General features: G+C 46.1%; 1 protein-coding gene across 1 annotated transcript in view; it reads right to left on the bottom strand.

Annotated features, from left to right (window-relative positions):
• Window positions 1-908: 908 nt before the first annotated feature.
• LOC147710045 (decapping and exoribonuclease protein-like) overlaps window positions 909-18,669 on the bottom strand; it is a 205,584-nt gene continuing 187,823 nt past the window's right edge. The window contains exon 7 of the mRNA XM_086919932.1: window positions 909-1,029. Within this exon, the coding sequence (XP_086776058.1) occupies window positions 909-1,029 (121 nt within the window). The remainder of the gene's footprint in view (window positions 1,030-18,669) is intronic.

Genomic DNA, 18,669 nt, shown 5'->3' with positions numbered 1-18,669 from the left:
CAGGTTAGATGTCCTGCACATCTAATCTGGGCTTCTATTGGAATTCTAGAACGCTTATTAGCAATCCCATTATCACCGTTTTAGCGGCAACTGTGATAATTTTAACAAGGTTCTTGCTAATATGCCCCCATGTTTATAGCACTGCTGTACAATTAAAATCATATGACCATGCTTAAATTTACCCAGTTATTATAACTGGGGATAACAAACTTCAGTAAAAAAGAAGCATCTGCAAAGCCAAAATGTCTGGTGGCTTTTGTAAATCTTGACTGTTGGGGGAGTTACTTGGTCCTCGCTAATAGAAAACAAAAATGACAAAAAGCTAGAATCATTTTTTGTCTCAAAAACACACATAGCCACAGTAGCCCCAGGCACTGGAGGGAATACTTTTGGTTTTTTATGTTCTGCTTTTGAGAGGACCGAATGTTGCCACTCACAGGGAACTCAATAGTTGAAATGGGATGACCCCCTGCCCCAAGCTGTATGATGTAGTGGGTGGAATTAAGATGTGAATGACACAACAATAGACCCATGGGTATAAACACTGGCTGATAACTCCTATAAGTAAATATACATACTTTTAGTAAAATCAAAAGCTCTTGGCTAACACCAGAGGTCAAGGAACAGTGATTGATCACAGTGAGAATGAGAGAGCACCCGCATGCAGTGTTTTCTGCAATTTCATGCATGGAACAGCATTGAAGGGCATTTTGCAATTTTACAGAAGTGGTGAGTTCAGACAATAAAGACTGTACCAATAATCACTTAAAAGAAGGTAAGTTTGCAACACAGAAATCACCTTCAATGTTGCTGCAATTTTCTAAAATAGGAACTTTAAAATACGTTTTTAAAAGCAGTTGTAAAATATTTGCTTGTCCTTTAGTGGGCGTGGCTGTGTTTTCTTGCATTCATTGCGGTTGCTGCGTCAAGCGCTGAACATACTCCGGCAGCAAGAAGCAGAGCCCCTGGCCTCTCCTGACTAGATAGCGCACATTATCACGCTTACTCCAGGAGAAGACGTACACCACCCTGGAACAAGGAAATAGTGGTTGTAAGAGGTAGAACACCTAGAACTTCGGTTTGGAGTCACTAACAATAGCAAAGTTACACAGATGACCTTTGACACAGAGGATATCAGAACATATGTTACCATGAATTGCTCAGATCCATTTTAGGTCTTGGTACAAACAGCTTTAGCTGACTCCTGACACAGCCTCTGGTCTCCAATACATCACAGATACTTCAAGTGGGCTTTTGATCAGCACCTTGCTTAGGATTGGATGGCTTTGTTGTCTATATAATATGTCCACCGCAGATGCAATCACACAAAGGAGGCAATAGCATAGCCATTAACTTTCACTGCTGAGATCTACAGCTTTGTGAATGCAGATTAACCCAGTCATGGATCACTTGATTATTCTTCCCACAAAATGCTATACTCATCTCACAACTCTACAAATAGTGGTCAGTGAAAAAATGAGACCAAAATGTTTTTACTTTACTACTAATGACTTTCATTTTTATAGTTATGGCATACTCTTCTCCTCATTTACTCCATTTAATAAGATAAAACCAAGCCATCATCATAGGGTGATAAAACTACTGTAAATAAAATGGTGTCAGAAAAGGAGAAGGCTACTTACCTTATGTAGCTTGTGGTGTTTGAGATTCACATGCTTTGCAGACTCCCACCATCTAGTGTTGGGAGAGTATATTTGTAAGTTATTTTTCTTCGACCTGGTCGCCTGTGTCCTTTTAAAACATTTCTAGCAGTGTGTCGATCTGTGGGCCGAACCAATGCTCCCCATCAATTGACTCCTCACATCTGAACCCCAAGAGCTAGGCATGGCGCCCTAACAGAATGCTGATGATAATGTTTCCTAAGGCGGTATCAGCAGATTTCATTTCAACCTGATGCTTGCATTTGATATCACATTTCCTTACACAATTACCTCTTGTCCTCTCTTTTGGATGGTGATCGTACCTGGAGAGAAGTCCAACTGAATGGGTAATCCTCAACTATGCAGCCGCCCTCAAAGCCAGCCACTTCCAAGCAGCTTTGATCTTATTTGTCTTCTTGTCTGGAGACTTAACCCCTGTCTTTTAGGAGGAGGATCTCTTTCTTAGAGTGTGGACACCCAGAGAGTCAGGTGGGACCAGACATTCAATATAAACTGGTCATTTGGGTCTACTTTATACTTTTAATCAATCTGCGGAGTGGCATCCCTAACCTCACCCTAACTGCTTCTGAGCAGGTGGAGATATTGGATAGATCCTTTGGTACCACAGAGGGTCTAGACTAAGACCTCATCATACTCCTCTGCCACATGGAAGTTCACTTTGTGATGCAGTGCTGCTATTCCTATGGCCTTGTGGTGGGCAGTGGTACTGCCTGGTCGGGAAGGCCATAATAGGGTGGAGGTTTAAGTCAGAAGCGTCATCAAGGACAACCCAGTAATTCTCTCAAGAATCGTCCCCATCTGGAGTACCGGGTTTTTATGGACCCGGCGGTGCCAGGGAGAACACCTGAAAACTCCAAGTCCTTCCTGTTTCAGACTACAGAAACACAGAGTCTTCTGGGTGAAGTCAAAGATGGTATTTATTGGCTGCAGCCAGTAACAGGTGTCCTAGAAGTACAGCACTCAGTATATTCTTAGGAGACTGCTCAAACTTACAAAGCCAGTCTTCGTCTTTTATACAAAATAATAAGCTTCTGGCACAAATTCCTTATTTTACAGTAGGACCATACACATATTTTCACTACACAGGAAAAGCAGAGTCATGATGACAAGTTCGCATTTCAGTTCACCCAACCCGTAATTGATTACCCAGCGAGGTCCAGTTTTCTCATCAGATATCGAAGGACCCCCAATAAAATCGGGCACCTCCTCCTCGTAAAGCAAGTCATAAAGAAAGAAACAGGGTCAGGTGTGTGTAAGATTAGGCATGGTGTGTGTGTGATGAAAGGTTTATGATATGTTGTGCCTTGATACGGATCTAGCTCGGCCACTGGGGGAGGACCTGGCCGAACAGGTTTGGCTTCGGGCAGTGGAGTCAGCTTGCCCAGGTCACAGAGAAGTCAGCTAAGGTGTACGTGTCCTTCGGACCAGGTTTTGGCTTCTAGTCATTTGGCTATGTGAGGGCAATCACAAAATGGATGCCGTTCACAAAATGGAACCCGAGGGTTCGGAACGGAAATGCTGATTTCAGGGTGATGCCGTCACTCGATTGTGACGGAAATTTAGTTTAGTTTAAAGGAGTTTGTAAAGCGCCTGGTGACGCCTCCCGGCGTGTCCCCGCGCTGTGGAGAGAGTGAGTTTTAGGAGAGAGAGGATCCCATCACAGATTAAAGAGGCAAGTTTTCAATTTCTTCCTAAAAGAGGCCTCATTCACCTCTAGTCTGGTGTCCAAGGGCAGGAGGTTCCAATGCCTCGCTGCGATCGTGCGGAAGGATCTGCCTCCCATTCTGGCCTTTTTAGGACGGGCAGTTCTGAGCAGACCTGTACCTTTGGATCTGAGGGTTCTGTTGGGTTCGTACAGAGATGCCAGATCCGACATATAGGCAGGTGCCTTGTTATGGATAATCTTGTGACACCACAGCAGAGCTTTGAAAATGATCCTTTTTTTGATAGGCAACCAACGGAGAGTTGCCAGAGAGGGTCGTGAAGGGGCTCTACGGGGCAGTCTTAATACTAGGCGTGCTGCAGAGTTTTGCAGGACCTGTAATTTCTTTATGTTTTTCTCTGATGTACCCAGGAGTAATACATTCCCGTAATCAATCCGGGAAGTTATTAATGCCTGCGTCATAGTCCGTCTGGAGTTGAGAGGCAGCAAGTCAAGGGTGCGATTGAGTGTCTTCATCACTCCGAAGCACTTGCCTACAGTTCTCTTTATATGGCTATCAAAAGATAGCTTGTTGTCAACCCAGACTCCCAGATTCTTCGCCTCCCGGCTAGGAGGGGGCAAGGGACCCAAGCAGGTGGGCCACCATTCTTTTGTCCAATTGGTCTCATTACCTCCAATGATGATGACCTCCGTTTTGGTTCCATTCAATTTTAAACAGTGCTCTGTCATCCAAGAGGCCAGCTTGCTCATACAGTTTATTTATTTATTTATTTATTTATTTTGAAAGTTTTATATAGCGCGAACAAGATCTTCGCAGATATCAGAGCGCTTTACATAGGAGAGGTGCAGATATACACAGATACATCTATAGTGTTAAAAGTACAGTGAAATGATATCATAAACAATCAATTAGTCAAATTCAAGGTCAAACAAAAGCGAAGGGTTCGAACAAGTGGTACAGATGAGCACTGAGTCTTTGAAGTTGATCCCCAGTAGTGGTTCAAGTGCATTTAGCCATGAGGATCGCTTTTACTTCTTTCTTGAAAAGTATGGTAGATGGGATGAGTCTGATTTCAGGGGGGAGTGAGTTCCAAATCCTGGGAGCCATTCCTGAGAAAGAGCGTTTGTAGGTTTTTTCTTTGCGGAATCTTTTAGGCTTTAGCAAAAGATTGTTTGTGCCTCTAGTGTTTCTGGATCCTCCAGAAATCGTCAGCTTCTGAGCGAGGTATCTAGGTGAGCTAAGGTGGACAGCCTTGTGTGTCAAACAAGCGATTTTCAGGTGTATCCTGGCTTCAAAAGGCAGCCAGTTCAGGGATTTGAAGTCAGGGGAAATGTGTGAGTGTTTTTTTGATCCAGTGATAAGTCTCGCTGCGGCGTTTAAAGAGGCTCTTATGGGTGCCGTAGTAGCTAGGGGGAGACCGCAGAGGGCGGTGCTGCCGTATTCTATTCGAGGTATGACAAGTGATTGTACCGCAGTTTGGAAGTCTTTGGCTGGAAGGAAGGGTTTAAGTTTCCTAAGGGTGTTGATTTGGTAATTTGCTCCCTTAGTTGCTTTGTTGATGTGTTCCTGCATGCTGAGATTGGTGTCGAGTGTTATGCCCAAGGATTTCGCTGAGTCCACGATGGTGGGTTGAACATTGAGTGCCGTTAGGTGTTTAAGCCACATTTGTGCGGTAGTGATCTTCGCGGGAGGTGAGATCAAAAGGAACTCTGTTTTGAGGGCATTAAGTTTGAGATGATTAGCGGCCAGCCAGGATTGGGTGCTACTGATCGTTGAGTTCAAGAGCGTGATGTCATTGGGTGATTGAAGTTTGAGATAAAGTTGGGTGTCATCAGTTATTAAAGTTATCAGCTTCCCTGGAGGGGGCTTGCGTCAGAGATATTAGAAGTTGCGTATCGTCGGCGTAAGAGACAAGCTCCACGCCGAACGATTGCACCACCTCTGCCAGGGGGGCCATGTATAGGTTAAATAGGGTGGGACTCAGGGCAGAGCCCTGAGGCACCCCCTGTTCAAGCAGCACGCTGTCTGAGAGGGAAGTCCCTCTTTGAACTTGGAAGCTCCTATTGATCAAAAAGGCTTTCAGCCATCCCAGTGCCTTGTTGGTTACTCCGGCTTTGTTTAGACACTGTAGCAAGATGGAATGTGCTACAGTGTCAAACGCGGCACTGAGGTCGAGCATGATGAGGGCTTGTGTATGATGCTTAAATCATTACCGGTTCGCTGATACCAAAATCGTCATGGTGCGACGATGTTTATGACACGGGTCCAGAATTTTCAGTACCACAGACCCTACTTATGCCCTTACATAGGCAAAACAACCAATACTCATGCTAATCTGAGTCTAGGTCTGTGTTCACAAAGTCATTGAGATGTTGCTGTATCATCATCCTATTACTTAGCTCATTTCTTGATACAGGTTTCCTTACACATGATGTAGCACAGAGGCCACATATTGCAGGAGCGCACTGTACATATAGGCAGAACAGGAAAAGAATGGCTAGGGCCATCCCAATGATTATCAGAATTTTCCATCCCCAGGCCGATATCAGTTCCCAGAACCACCCCATCAGTGACCAGTCTCCTTTATCCACATGAATTGATTCAGAAATTTTATGCAGTTTGGAGATGGCCTGGTATACTTGTAGAGCGTTATCTGGGATGAAAATGCAGCAACTTGATTGGATCACTTTACATACCCCACCTCGGTCTGCAAGTATGACGTCTAGTGTGGCCCTGTTTTGAAGGGTCATAAGGCGGTCCGACTGGAGCTCCGCAGTCAAGTTGCTAAGGGCACCAGTAGTTTCAACTATCGTAAATTCGACTACCCGTGTCAAGTGGCGGATGTTCCTGCTGTTCCCCAAAACAGCAGAAAACCTTTCACGAAGTCACCAAACTCTTGACCCGTAGTGTCGGTCTTTACTCACGACACCTCTAACTGTCCTTGTCCTATGGTAATCTGCTGCGGCCGTGTAGGTGGGAGGCAACAGGAACAAAATGAAACATGTGCCCGAGAAGTCAGGGGGCAACCATGTATATGCTCTATCATGGCAGATGAAGTAGGTACCCTTAGTTGCTAAGAACGGAGGAGAGGTCTGGGACGAAAAGACATAAGTTTCAGTACAGACACTCTTCCCTAAATGAGCTCTGGGGTTCTTGCCATTTCCCTGCAGACATAGGTGACCCTGATGGGGTACGATCCAGATCGGGGAGGATCCCTTTGCTAGCATCTTTTCACTCAAGGCAACTCCATACCCCGTTGTGTTCCATCTACTGTAAGCCTTCAACTCATCTCTAGGAATCGTTCTATAGGTGTCAATATCTCTGCTCATATTTCGGATTCCCACCACTGATGCCTTGTTGCTTGAGTTACTTCTCGTGGAACGTGGGGGATATGGTTCGCTGGCAAATAGGAACATCGTTTGAAATGCCCATAAAGAACCGTAGTAGCTAAATGGCAAGACAAAATATGGGATACCTTTATCTGTTGTGTGTGGCATAAGTCCACACACACAACAATTAGTCGTGTTCATTATCAACTGGTGTTGGTGTAAGAGCTGAACGAACAAATTATTTACAAACTCGGACCTTCTGGCACACTCGTGTTCAGGCAGAGGGTGAAAAGAATGCGGGGAAACAAGAGAAGGAGGTGTGGGCTGTGTAGTGTGTACAAATGTCACTCGAAAAGTGAATAAAGCATAGCCTATTAAAAATGTCATTATGCTACACAACATGAGAATGCATATTATCAAAAATCGTGTTTTTGCCATCACTGTGCACATTCTAGTTTCAAAGTTCATTGATTTGGCAGGTCTCTCCGTCTCGGAAAACTCCATCCTCTAGAATTGCTGCCCACGGCAGTAGGGTGTTCTATGCTAAGGAATGCTTCTGTCAGTCCAGGGCAACTCCCTTAGACCAACCAGAACCGTTGACCTAACGTCTTCGGCTGCACCCCAAAGACTTGGGCAACCGCGACCCTAGCAGCAGAACCTGGATGGCGGTTCGAAAAACAAAAATAAGCAAGTTTCCCAGAGAGGAGAGAGAGCTGTAATTTCAAAAATAGGAAAAAAAAATTTTTTATTTGTCCATAGTCATAGTTCTCGGCCTCAAATTGTAATGTGTTCTTCCAGGTGTTGTCTGGTCCTGGAACAAAAGTTCGGGCTCTGTAGTGTTCAATCGCATTGATGGTGGCACAGATCCTTGCAGAATGTCATCACTCTCGCGTACAGAGTTTGTTCCTTTTACCTGTGCGTCACTAAAGAGCAGGAAGCGAGGCAAGCTTTCAGTCTCAGAGTCAGCAATCCCCTCCTGGACCCACCGGTAGTGAGGCAGAGGTAAAGGGACCCTCTTGCAATGGGTCCCGTGGATCCAGTGTTTCTTCCCTTCCACTCGAACAGCTGATCTTGTGGAGAGAAGTACTAGGTGGGGACCGGTCCAGCGGGGCTCATCATTCTTTGTCCGCTGGAAATTCTTTACGAGCATGTAGTTTCCAGGATCGATAGGGTGTCCTGGAGCTTCAGTAGCTTGAGGTAGAGTATCATGTACATGTTGGTGTAAAACACGCAATTTAGCCGTCAATTCGTACAAATAATCAAGCAGTATAGGGTGCTCTAATTCGCTGAATTTTGTGGGCCTTGGCACTCCCCAGATGTTGGCCGGACGGCCGAACAATATTTCATAAGGGCTAAGCCCCACTCGTGTACAGTCATTCTTGTTGATAGGAGTGCCAAGGGCCATTTAAGACCAGTGCTCGCTTGGATTTTGGCCAGTTTCAGTTTTAGGATGCCGTTATAGCATTCTACTAATCCAGCTGATTGGGGATGATTTGCAGCGTGGAACTTTTGATCAATGCCTAGCCCTTCACATACTCTCTTCATCACTCGTCCCACAAATTCACTCCCATTATCACTCCAGACCATTCTCGGCATTCCAAACCTGGGGAAGAATTCTTTGACATGGGCTTTAGCTGTCGATAAGGCACTATTGTCTTTCAATGGGTATGCTTCTATCCATCTTGAAAAGGCACAAACAACGAGTACATATTTCAGATTGTTGCACCTCTCCATGTGGATGAAATCTAGCTGCAAAACCTCGAACGGGTACGTAGGAGGAGCAAAATGACCAGCTGGAGTTGGGGTTCCCCTACCAGGATTGTATTTCAGACACACCATACAGTTCTTGACTATATTCTCTGCATATTTAGGGATTCTAGTGTTCTGCCATACTGGAGCCAGTAACTTGCAAATCCCTTTCACACTGATGTGTGCCATTCCATGCGCCATTGTAACCACTGCAGGCACATACGCATCAGGTAGCAACCAACGCTGATGCTCCGACAATTTAACCCAACAACGATTCGCATCCAATTTACCCGTGCTTTCTCTCCACACCTTCAGTTCTTTCTTTGTAGCTTCAGCTTGGATGGACTTTACACTCTCAATAGTATCTTCACACATGCCAACGTCACCAATCCATCGTGCAGGGCCTGCAGCATACATTCGACTCATTACATTCCTTGCAGTTTCTTTTGCGACCTCATCCGCAAACGCATTTCCACGACCAACATCATCTTTAATCTTTTTGTGTGCACTGCATTTCACAATCGCCATTTGCAATGGCAAGGTCAGTGACTCAAGAAGCTCATTTACCAACTGACCATGCTGGATCTTAGCACCATGTGAAGTCAGAAAACCACGTTCACGCCACAAACGTCCAAAACTATGGGCAACACCAAAGGCATACTGACTGTCAGTGTACACATTCACTCGTTTTCCTTTCGCCAACACACACGCTCTTGTCAATGCAATCAACTCTGCTGCTTGTGCCGAGTTTTGTGGGATACGTGCAGTTTCAACAATCGTATGCAAAGTCGTAACAGCGTATGCTGCAGTCGTGTCACCATTCGGGAGTTTGAAACACGAACCATCAACCCACAAAGTACCATCGCACTCAGTAAGAGGAGTGTCCCTAAGGTCTACTCTGCCTTTCGTTTCTTCTTCTGTCCTAAAGAAACAGTCGTGCTGCTTTTCAGCATCCTCTGTCTCAACTGGAATTGGCAACAACGTGGCTGGGTTTAACACGCTGCATCTTTTAATGTGGACATGACTTGCTAACAAGGTTAACTCATAACCTGACAATCGAGCACTAGTTAAGTGCTGTGTCTTGGTTCTATTTAACAAAGTGTCTACCGCATGTGGAACCATCACGATCAATACATTATTCATCACTAGACCAGCAGACTGTCAGATAGAAACAGCTGCTGCTGCTGTGGCTCTTAAACAACTTGGCAATGCCCTAGCTACCGGGTCCAAAGTCGACGAGAAATACGCGCATGGACGTTGCGTGTCCCCAAAAGACTGTGTCAATACTGATAATGCACAACCTTCCTTCTCATGGACATATAGTGTAAAGGGCTTACTGTAGTCGGGGGTACCCAACACAGGAGCCGAACACAATGCGTCACGCAATTCGGAAAAACTTTTCTGACACTCTTCAGACCACGGAATGGGATTCGGTGTATCTTTACAAGTTAATGCCACCAAAGGTTTGGCCAACAATGAGAAATTCGTATCCATTGCCTACAATATGACGTAATGCCCAAGAAAGTGCGCACCTCTCTCTGTGTCCTTGGCACACTCAATTTTGCAATTGCCTGAATTCTTTCTGGGGTCAGTTTCCTTCCCTCCTTCGATAAGAGGTGACCTAAGTAGGTCACTTCTTGTTGACAATATTGTAACTTAGACAGAGACACTTTGTGATGAAAATCAGACAAATGACGCAACAACGACAAGGTAGTCTCTCTACAAATCTCCTCAGTATCTGCAGCTACAAGCAAATTGTCAACGTACTGAACAAGGGTAGCGCCATCAGGTAAAACAATCGTATCAAGCTGTGTTTGCAAAGCCTGCCTATATATTGATGGACTTTCACAGTAGCCTTGAGGAGCGCGTTTGAAGCGGAAACTTCGGCCTCCTAAATTGAAGCCAAAAATATCCCTGCTCTCCTCGGCAATCGGGATGCTGAAGAAAGAATTCTTCAAGTCAATCACCGAGAACCAAGTGGCTGAAGCTGGAATCATTGTCAATAGGGTAGTGATGTCAGGGACAACTGGAAACTGTGGCACAACGATCTTATTCACTTCCCTAAGATCGATCACAAACCTATAAACAGGTGGCTGGGAAGGATCAGTACGCTTGAAGACAGGCAGAACCGGACTATTACAAACGTTGCCTCTTGTCTCTTCGATTACATCTTTCTCAATCAAATCATAAATGATCGCTAACAACGCCTGCTCACCTTCGCTGGAGATCTTGTATTGGGGAATGCGCAGCAATTTAACATTGGCTTTCAATGTCACAACATATGGCGGTATTTCCTAAAGACCCACATCATTAGGGCCAGTAGCCCAAAGAGTATCCGGAAGAGAAGACAATTCTGTCGGTAATTCATCCTTTGATAGATACATCGGAGAAACCACTCTTTTACCTAGTGTGAGTTGTACTAGTGAAGGAGAACAGTACAAAGTCGCATATAGTCTTTTCAACAGATCCAATCCCAACAAGTTTTCACCGCAACATGTTGTAAGAATAAGGGGTGCTTCGAATTCACAAGGTCCAACAGAAAGAGACATAGGACTAGAAATCGGGTTCCTAACCGGGGCGCCAGAAAAACCTACTGAAACATTAATTTCGCCAGACAAAGGTGCACCAGGGAGTTTTGAGTGCATAATAGAACTCTTTGTAGCACCAGTATCCAACAGAAAAGGTTCTGACACACCTGATGTAATCACCTCAACATAAGGTCCACTCTGATCTACTGGAACTGAAACAACTCCCTCTCTTTGTCCATGGCTGTCCTAGCAATCATTGCCTACCACATTTTCTTCCTCTGCATAGTAGTCGTCAGCATAGTACTGAGTCGTCCTACCAGGCGCGTTATTCTGTTGGTCAAAACTGTTCATTGAATTCTGTGGTGGAATCGGACGTGCATTTTGTGGGAACGCACCGCGTCCCCTACCTCGGGGCATTTGTTGAACACCGCGGCCTCGCACACTGGTAACACAATTCGCGCGTTGTAACAAAACCGGGCAACTACTCATAAAATGGCCTTCCTCTTTACAATACGCGCACTAATTCGGACCATACGGTAAACGCTGTTGAGAAGACTCATTTCTTTGCGAGTTCCTCAAATATTGCTGAGGCTGCTGATAATCGCGCTGATTATTAGTGCGGGGTGGATACGCTTGCTGCAGCAGAATTTTAGTTTTTAATTCGTTAGTCTTTTTATCCACTTTCTCTAACACATCTTTGCTCCTATTTTCATGGTACTGGGCTGTAGCTAAAATCTGCGCTGACGTTGACACAGCCCAAGCACTCTCGGAATCCTTCAACTTGGCACACAACTCCGGAAGTAAATTATGCACAAATTTGTCGACGAACAATCTCTGGCCACCTTCAGTAGCCATATCCTGACCGCTATGATCTACAAAAGTTTCTTCAAACCGTGTGAAGAAATCGGACACCGCTTCGTCTTTCTTCTGCTTACATTCAGCCAACTTATCCCAGTTGACACGCAATTCAGGCATTAGAGTCTTCATGTAAGTTATTATTTTACCAGGGAGTTCTGCAATTAAAGGCTCGGGTTTAGCACCACCAACTTGTCTGTTATCTACAGCAGCGATATTAACCCATGTATCACCTAACTCCTGATCGTGATCGGCGTGGCGAATCTTTCCCTATAAAGGCTGTAGAACCACGTTCCCAAACAACATGTCTATATCAGCTGAGTTCATAATGCACAAGCTTACAGTCTGTGACAATTCCTTATAATACCCTGCAGATTTTTTACGGGGATCAGGCAATGTCTGTTTGAGCGCCAAAACTCTTCCCTCCAAACCGGAGGAACCTCTCTCATGGGATCTGTCGCGCCTTTTTCCTACCGGATGCGTCACGTTCAGGTAGAGATCGAGAAGTGCCCCCTTTACTCCGATACGACAACAATGTCGCAACCGCTCTTTCAACATCGGCGCCTACAATCATACCTTCCGAAAACTTGAACCGCACACGGCACTACTCAGAAAGGTTGTGCTCCAAGTCATTTCCCTCCAGATCTTCACGGAGAAGTACACACATCTGCTCAAAAACATATCTCTGCTTCGATGCTTCCCATTGACGGAAGACTTCTATGACAGACTCTTCATCATATCTGGCAGTATCGACAACCCATTTACGCGCTAATCTATTCCGTAATTCTCTCTCTTGATAGTCAGCTAGCTAGTAGGTAGCAAAAGCGGCGGCCCTTGAGGGGGCTGCGCCGGAGGAGTCGGAGCCAGCTGAAGAGGAGCTGGTGGTTGTGGTAGAACCTGTGGTCCAACAATGGGGTATTGCACAACCAAAGGTTGCTGAGGTGCTGTAGCACTCTGCGCATAAGGAGGTGGTGAACGCAGTAGATGAGACATTAGAGGATCTTGATCAAGTTTCTCCTCTGACTCTTGTCCCTTACGTGGCAAAACTGGGTAACACTTATCTACCGCTAACTTCTTACTTCTAAGCGTTTGTTCACTCTCCCGCTCTTCCTCTTTATCCCTGAATGCAATGGCAGCTTGTACCAATGACATACCTCGTTTATTTTTCTTTGCTAATTTCATTTCTTTCTGTTTGGCTTCTTTGTGCCATATGCGAAAAGAGTCAAACATTGCCGGCCGGGCTTTCTTCTTAAAAAGTTTAACCTCTAGATTATCTAAAATCTCTGTGTCTAAACTACCATATTGAGGCCATTTTAAAACACCATCCTTTCTGGTGTATCGAATCCATACTTCATTATATGTGATGGGGCCTACGCCGTGTTTCACATAGAGTTCATATGTTGGAGTTCCAATCGGAGGAACCGGACACGAGTCCTCCAATCAGGAATCCTTATTATAACCAAGACAAAACAACTTTCCAAGTCTACTAAAACCAGGCATCTTCGCTCTCTAGTCTAGCTTCAAACTTCGAAGGATTATCGAATACGATAGTCTCGTGAATACACGAGTCCTTCGGTTTTGGCACTTGCAAGTTCCAATACAAAATAATCCCGAAGGATACCAAGAACTAAGAATCAAACTAAGGACTGGGAGACGCTCCACTTATACTTAACTGAGGTATCGATGACGTCACCAGAAGACTCGTCTATCGTTTCGCTCTACCAATCATCAAGGATCCAAAACAGGGCGATAGTCAGAGCACCAGTCCTTCGTAGCCATCGGGACGTGGGGAACATCGCAGCAAAGACCTTCGGACCACGTCGACATACAGGGGTCGTTGAAGTGGCTGGCCGTCCTCTGGAATTTTCACACAAAGCTCCTCACGAACCTCTGGCTTGGACCGGTACCGCTGATACCGCCCCACGTTGGGCGCCAACTGGAGTACCAGGTTTTTATGGACCTAGCGGTGCCAGGGAGAACACCTAAAAACTCTGAGTCCTTCCTGTATCAGACTACAGAAACACAGAGTCTTCTGGGTGAAGTCAAAGATCGTATTTATTGGCTTCAGCCAGTAACAGGTGTCCTAAAAGTACAGCACTCTGTATATTCTCAGGAGACTGCTCAAACTTACAAAGCCAGTCTTCGTCTTTTATACAAAATAATAAGCTTCGGGCACAAATTCCTTATTTTACAGTAGGACCATACACATATTTTCACTACACAGGAAAAGCAGAGTCATGATGACAAGTTCGCATTTCAGTTCACCCAACCCGTAATTGATTACCCAGCGAGGTCCAGTTTTCTCATCAGATATCGAAGGACCCCCAATAAAATCGGGCACCTCCTCCTCGTAAAGCAAGTCATAAAGAAAGAAACAGGGTCAGGTGTGTGTAAGATTAGGCATGGTGTGTGTGTGATGAAAGGTTTATGATATGTTGTGTCTTGATATGGATCTAGCTCGGCCACTGGGGGAGGACCTGGCCGAACAGGTTTGGCTTCGGACAGTGGAGTCAGCTTGCCCAGGTAACAGAGGAGTCAGCTCCTTCGGACCATGTTTTGGCTTCTAGTCATTTGGCTATGTGAGGGCAATCACAACATGGATGCGTTCACAAATTGGAACCCGAGGGTTCGGAACGGAAATGCTGATTTCAGGGTGATGCCGTCACTCGATCGTGACGGAAATGCTTGTGTATGATGCTTAAATCATTACTGGTTCGCTGATACCAAAATCGTCATGGTGCGACGATGACACGGGTCCAGAATTTTCAGTACCACACATCCCTGGATGGGACAGTGTCAGAATAGGGGTCATGGAGGTAATAGAGACGGCCTGTCTCCGTATGGAGATGGTGAGTAAGGAGGTGGAAGTGTGTGAGGCAGAGGAGGTGGTGGTCATGTGCGCAGTCCAGGGGCAGGAGGTTCTAGTGGGAGGATGGTGTATTTATCCCTATCCTTGTTCAGCATTGGAAAGGTCCAAAGATCCTTAAGATTAGCCCCTCTTCTTTGGGATCAGAGGAGTTTAGTCTTGTAGTAGAGGTCCAGACCAGATCTTCCCAATTGAAGGATGAGTAAAATGTTGTGTTTTGTGAGATAGAAAGATGGGACCCATTTGGTTCCTGACAGACTCCGTGGAACAGTTATGTAAGTGCTTGGGTGTGGGTAATGGAATTCATGATTTAGAATGCTCAGTTAAGGGTTACACGCTGATGAATAAAGAAGACTAATACCAAGCTGCGTGTGTGGCGTGATCATTCGCATGTACCCGGGCTGTGGAGGACACTAGAGTAAATATTCTCTTTTTCCTGATATCAGGCACCGCTGGGAGCTCTAGTGTAATCAGGCCACTCTTAAATTGTCTTCGAGTCAAGGCCTGGTTTTGAGTTATATCAGGGATGGGTTTGGCATAATACTCTCCGCCGCCATGCTCGTCATTCTTGATACAATCGATTTCCTTGCAGTCGATGTCCAGCGAAGTTTATCAGACACGGAAGTCAAAGCATGGAATCGAAAGCGGTGAGGGTCCACGGAAGTTGTCCCATCACTGAGATTGAAGTGTCCACAGCTAGTTCTGAAGGTCCCGGCAAAAAACACATCTGTCCTGGATATGGCATTAAAATGTCTTAACCCAATGATGGAAACAAATATGAGGTGAAGTCTGTCTCCTGGTGCATTGTGGGCTAAAGCTGGAGTCACAAAGAATCTTTGTGACTCAAGACTTCTTCGAAGGAAAGCAACTTGAAAATGCCCACACCCAACACTGGATGGCAAGAGTATTCATGGTATGTGTATTCACAGAGACAAATGGTACAAACAGTATGTTAGCTATTACTTAAAATACTGTGAAATGCTGATCTATAGTTGGAAATTCAACCCTGAGCTGCCCTGGATTTTGTATAGTGTATGTTGTCATAGGATGGCTGTTGGTACTGTGTTCCGCTGAGTGGTTTACTCTGTGCTGGCAGCAAAGCTTTTGTAGTGTCCTGTGTAGTCTTCTTGTGTGCCTACATAGTCTAATCTGCGACCCATTCAGGCTTATAAATATGTTCAATTTGTACCTCCTGATGTGGAGAGCTTTTTAGTTAACATACTAGTGGCCGACTCAAAGCATGTATGATATATGGAGAGCATCTTGAAAGGGAAGAGCATGAGGCAAATGAACAGTACCAAACCCATTGGCCCAATGTGATCGATCTGGAACATTCCAGACAATGGCGACTGCGCCTTCCCCCGCCAGCGCCTCATGTTCACCCAACAGGGAAGGAAAGATGTTTTGCCTCAGTGGCGGCAGAAGAGAAGTAAGATGGCGTTTGTCGCTGCCAACTCTCTTTGGTACCACTCCCCTCTGAAAATGTTTTGCATCAGCTGTTGGATCACCTGTGAGGTCGCCTTTAGTGCAGTGCCAGGGCCTGGCTCTGCACCTTGCACCCCCCATTGCCCCGCCAGCCCTGCCATTGACAATAGCATCACAACTAACCACCCCACTCCTTCAAAAGAACGAATCGGACTTTTGATGTACATTCAAAATGACTAATTCCTGCTGTCTAAGCTATTCTTATTGCTTTGGGAGGCAGATATTCATCATTTTATTGTATATTGAACTCTTGAGTAACTATTGTTGTGCTCAGAACAAAATTAGACAAAGAGCGCCACCATATGGCCGGCTGTCATAAGAGTCAGTGCTGACAATAAATTGCTGGTGCTAAGCACAGGAAAACACTGGCTCAAAAAAAGCACTAGCCTAGAAGGCTCCTGGACTAGCCCACAGATTTTTGGTGTTGCTGAGGAACTTGGCGTCAGGGATGGTAGTCCCAGCAAGCACACAGTGGTGTGGCTATCCAGTGCAGAATTAGCCTTGAATCCAAAACGTTTGGTGCCTTTTAATGGCCACATCCTTAAGAGGGGCATGCATGTCCACCGAACATCCGGTTGATGCATCCATGCATCTCTGTGAATGAGAATGCTGGAACCTACCGCATGGACAACAGAGTACGTAAAGTCCACACTGGACTACAAACAGTTTGGTTGCACTTTGGCCACCTTGAACAGTTTTTGCAGAAGGTGACTGTAGGTATTCTGGGGATTTGTCTCATAGAACACACGTGGCAGTGGGCCAAGAAGCGGTGGCGTTACAGGGCCGCAAGGTCAGAATGTCAAAAGAAAAGGCCTTCTTCCCCATAGCATCTAACATCCTCAACTCATTGTCTGAGGAGGGAAAGAGTTGGCATTGGGCTTGTACTGAGAGGAAGGAGGTTTTAGGGTGAGCTGGAGCAGTTTCAGAGTGACCCGTCCCGAAGCATTTCTTGCGGGTGTCCGCTTGGTACAACTTGCGGTCTGCTTTTTCATGGTCTTCAAATGCCAATTTGTCTCATGCCTTGGACTCGTGCCTGTCTCACAGGCACCACAGACGGACATTTTGCGGCTTCATGACCAACTTCTGCTTAGTTTCAAGCCTGTGATCTTCGGCGGCCACAGCTCGCTCAGTGTCCACAACTTTCTGAAGAGAGTTCAACTTTGAAAGAGTGTGTGGTAAACACTGAGGAGCAGAACTCTGAATCGAGGTCCCATTCACAGTGATGACGCCTTTATTCAGCTCCTTGTCCTCATGTCTGAAGGAAGACCAGAGCTGCTGGTTGAAGCCCATGGTGCCCCATGCAGGAGCTATAGAAGGTTTCCCGTATCCAGTCTGGCACCTAGAAGGATTCTCAAGATGAGCCTTCCGCATGGAGCCGCTGGACAAAATGGTCTCTGGGCTGGCGACGGCTGCTGGGGTGGGATGTCTGAAGGGCCGGAGTCCTCGCCTTCCTTGATGCCGCAGGGGCATGGGTCGTGTAGGGGGCATCCTGTTGGTGCATCTTACATGTGCCCCTACCTCTCTCTTCGGTATCAAGTCTTCTTCGACCAGAAGGCGAGGCAAGCATCGCACATGGAGTCGTCATGATCGGGGAAGAGACAGAGATTACAAAGCACATGGTGATCTGTCCATGGGTACTGGGCAATACTGGAAGGGCGCCGTTCCATTACCCTATGGGCTCTGCACTCTCTGCTATGAAGATTTTGGGATGTGAAGGAGTGCGCAGTCCTGGTGAGCACGTGGTCCCTGGCGTTCAGAGAGTTGAGCGTTTAGCGGGTCTTTGGATTGCGTTGTTGAGAGAAGAAACAGAGGCAGTGGCGGTTTCTGGTGATCGGTGGAGGGGCTGCGCCCCAGCGGTTTAGGTGCCCTGGCCCCTATGGATGGTAATTGCAACAAGCATTTGCAAAGCAATAGGTCTCTGTTGGACTTGGCCCTTAAGGCAGGTTCACCCCTAATCTTTTTGCTTTAGATCTGTGATCTGTATGGATGATTTTTGGTCTGTGCGCACTTTTTCCCTGTGTCCCAGAGTAAAGTGCATGCATATAGTTAGGCTGGCCTGCTCTCCCATAGGAATGCATGGGGAATGTCTGTGTCCCTGGTAGTTCCTGATGCGTGGGGAGTGCAGACTCGAATCTGGTATGTGCGAGCTCATGAGAATGAATGCTTCGCAATGGTGTATGTGACATGTGTGTGTCATGTGTAGAAATGCCACTTCTAGGACTTGGCATATTAATGTAAAATATGCCTGGCGTGTGATTGGCTGGAGCTGGCTGGTGAGCCTGGCTCCAGGAAGGCTGGATGGGTCTGCCCGGTGGTGAGTGTGAGATTAGCATGTTGATGGCTGGGGAGGAGTGCACCTGGTCCCTGATGGGCCTGGACTTTCCCCACACAATGCTGGCTCCACCCCCAGTAGTGCGACTGATGACCCTAGCCCTGCCAGTGAATGAAATGGGTGGTTGAGCTATCAAGGGTACTTCAAAACCAGCTGCAACTGGTTTTTCCCCCACCCTG

Source organism: Lissotriton vulgaris, chromosome 5 (genome assembly GCF_964263255.1).
Source record: "Lissotriton vulgaris chromosome 5, aLisVul1.2, whole genome shotgun sequence".
Lineage (NCBI taxonomy): Eukaryota > Metazoa > Chordata > Amphibia > Caudata > Salamandridae > Lissotriton > Lissotriton vulgaris.
The sequence above is the reverse complement of the archived record's forward strand: the minus strand, read 5'-3'. Positions and strand labels throughout refer to the sequence as shown.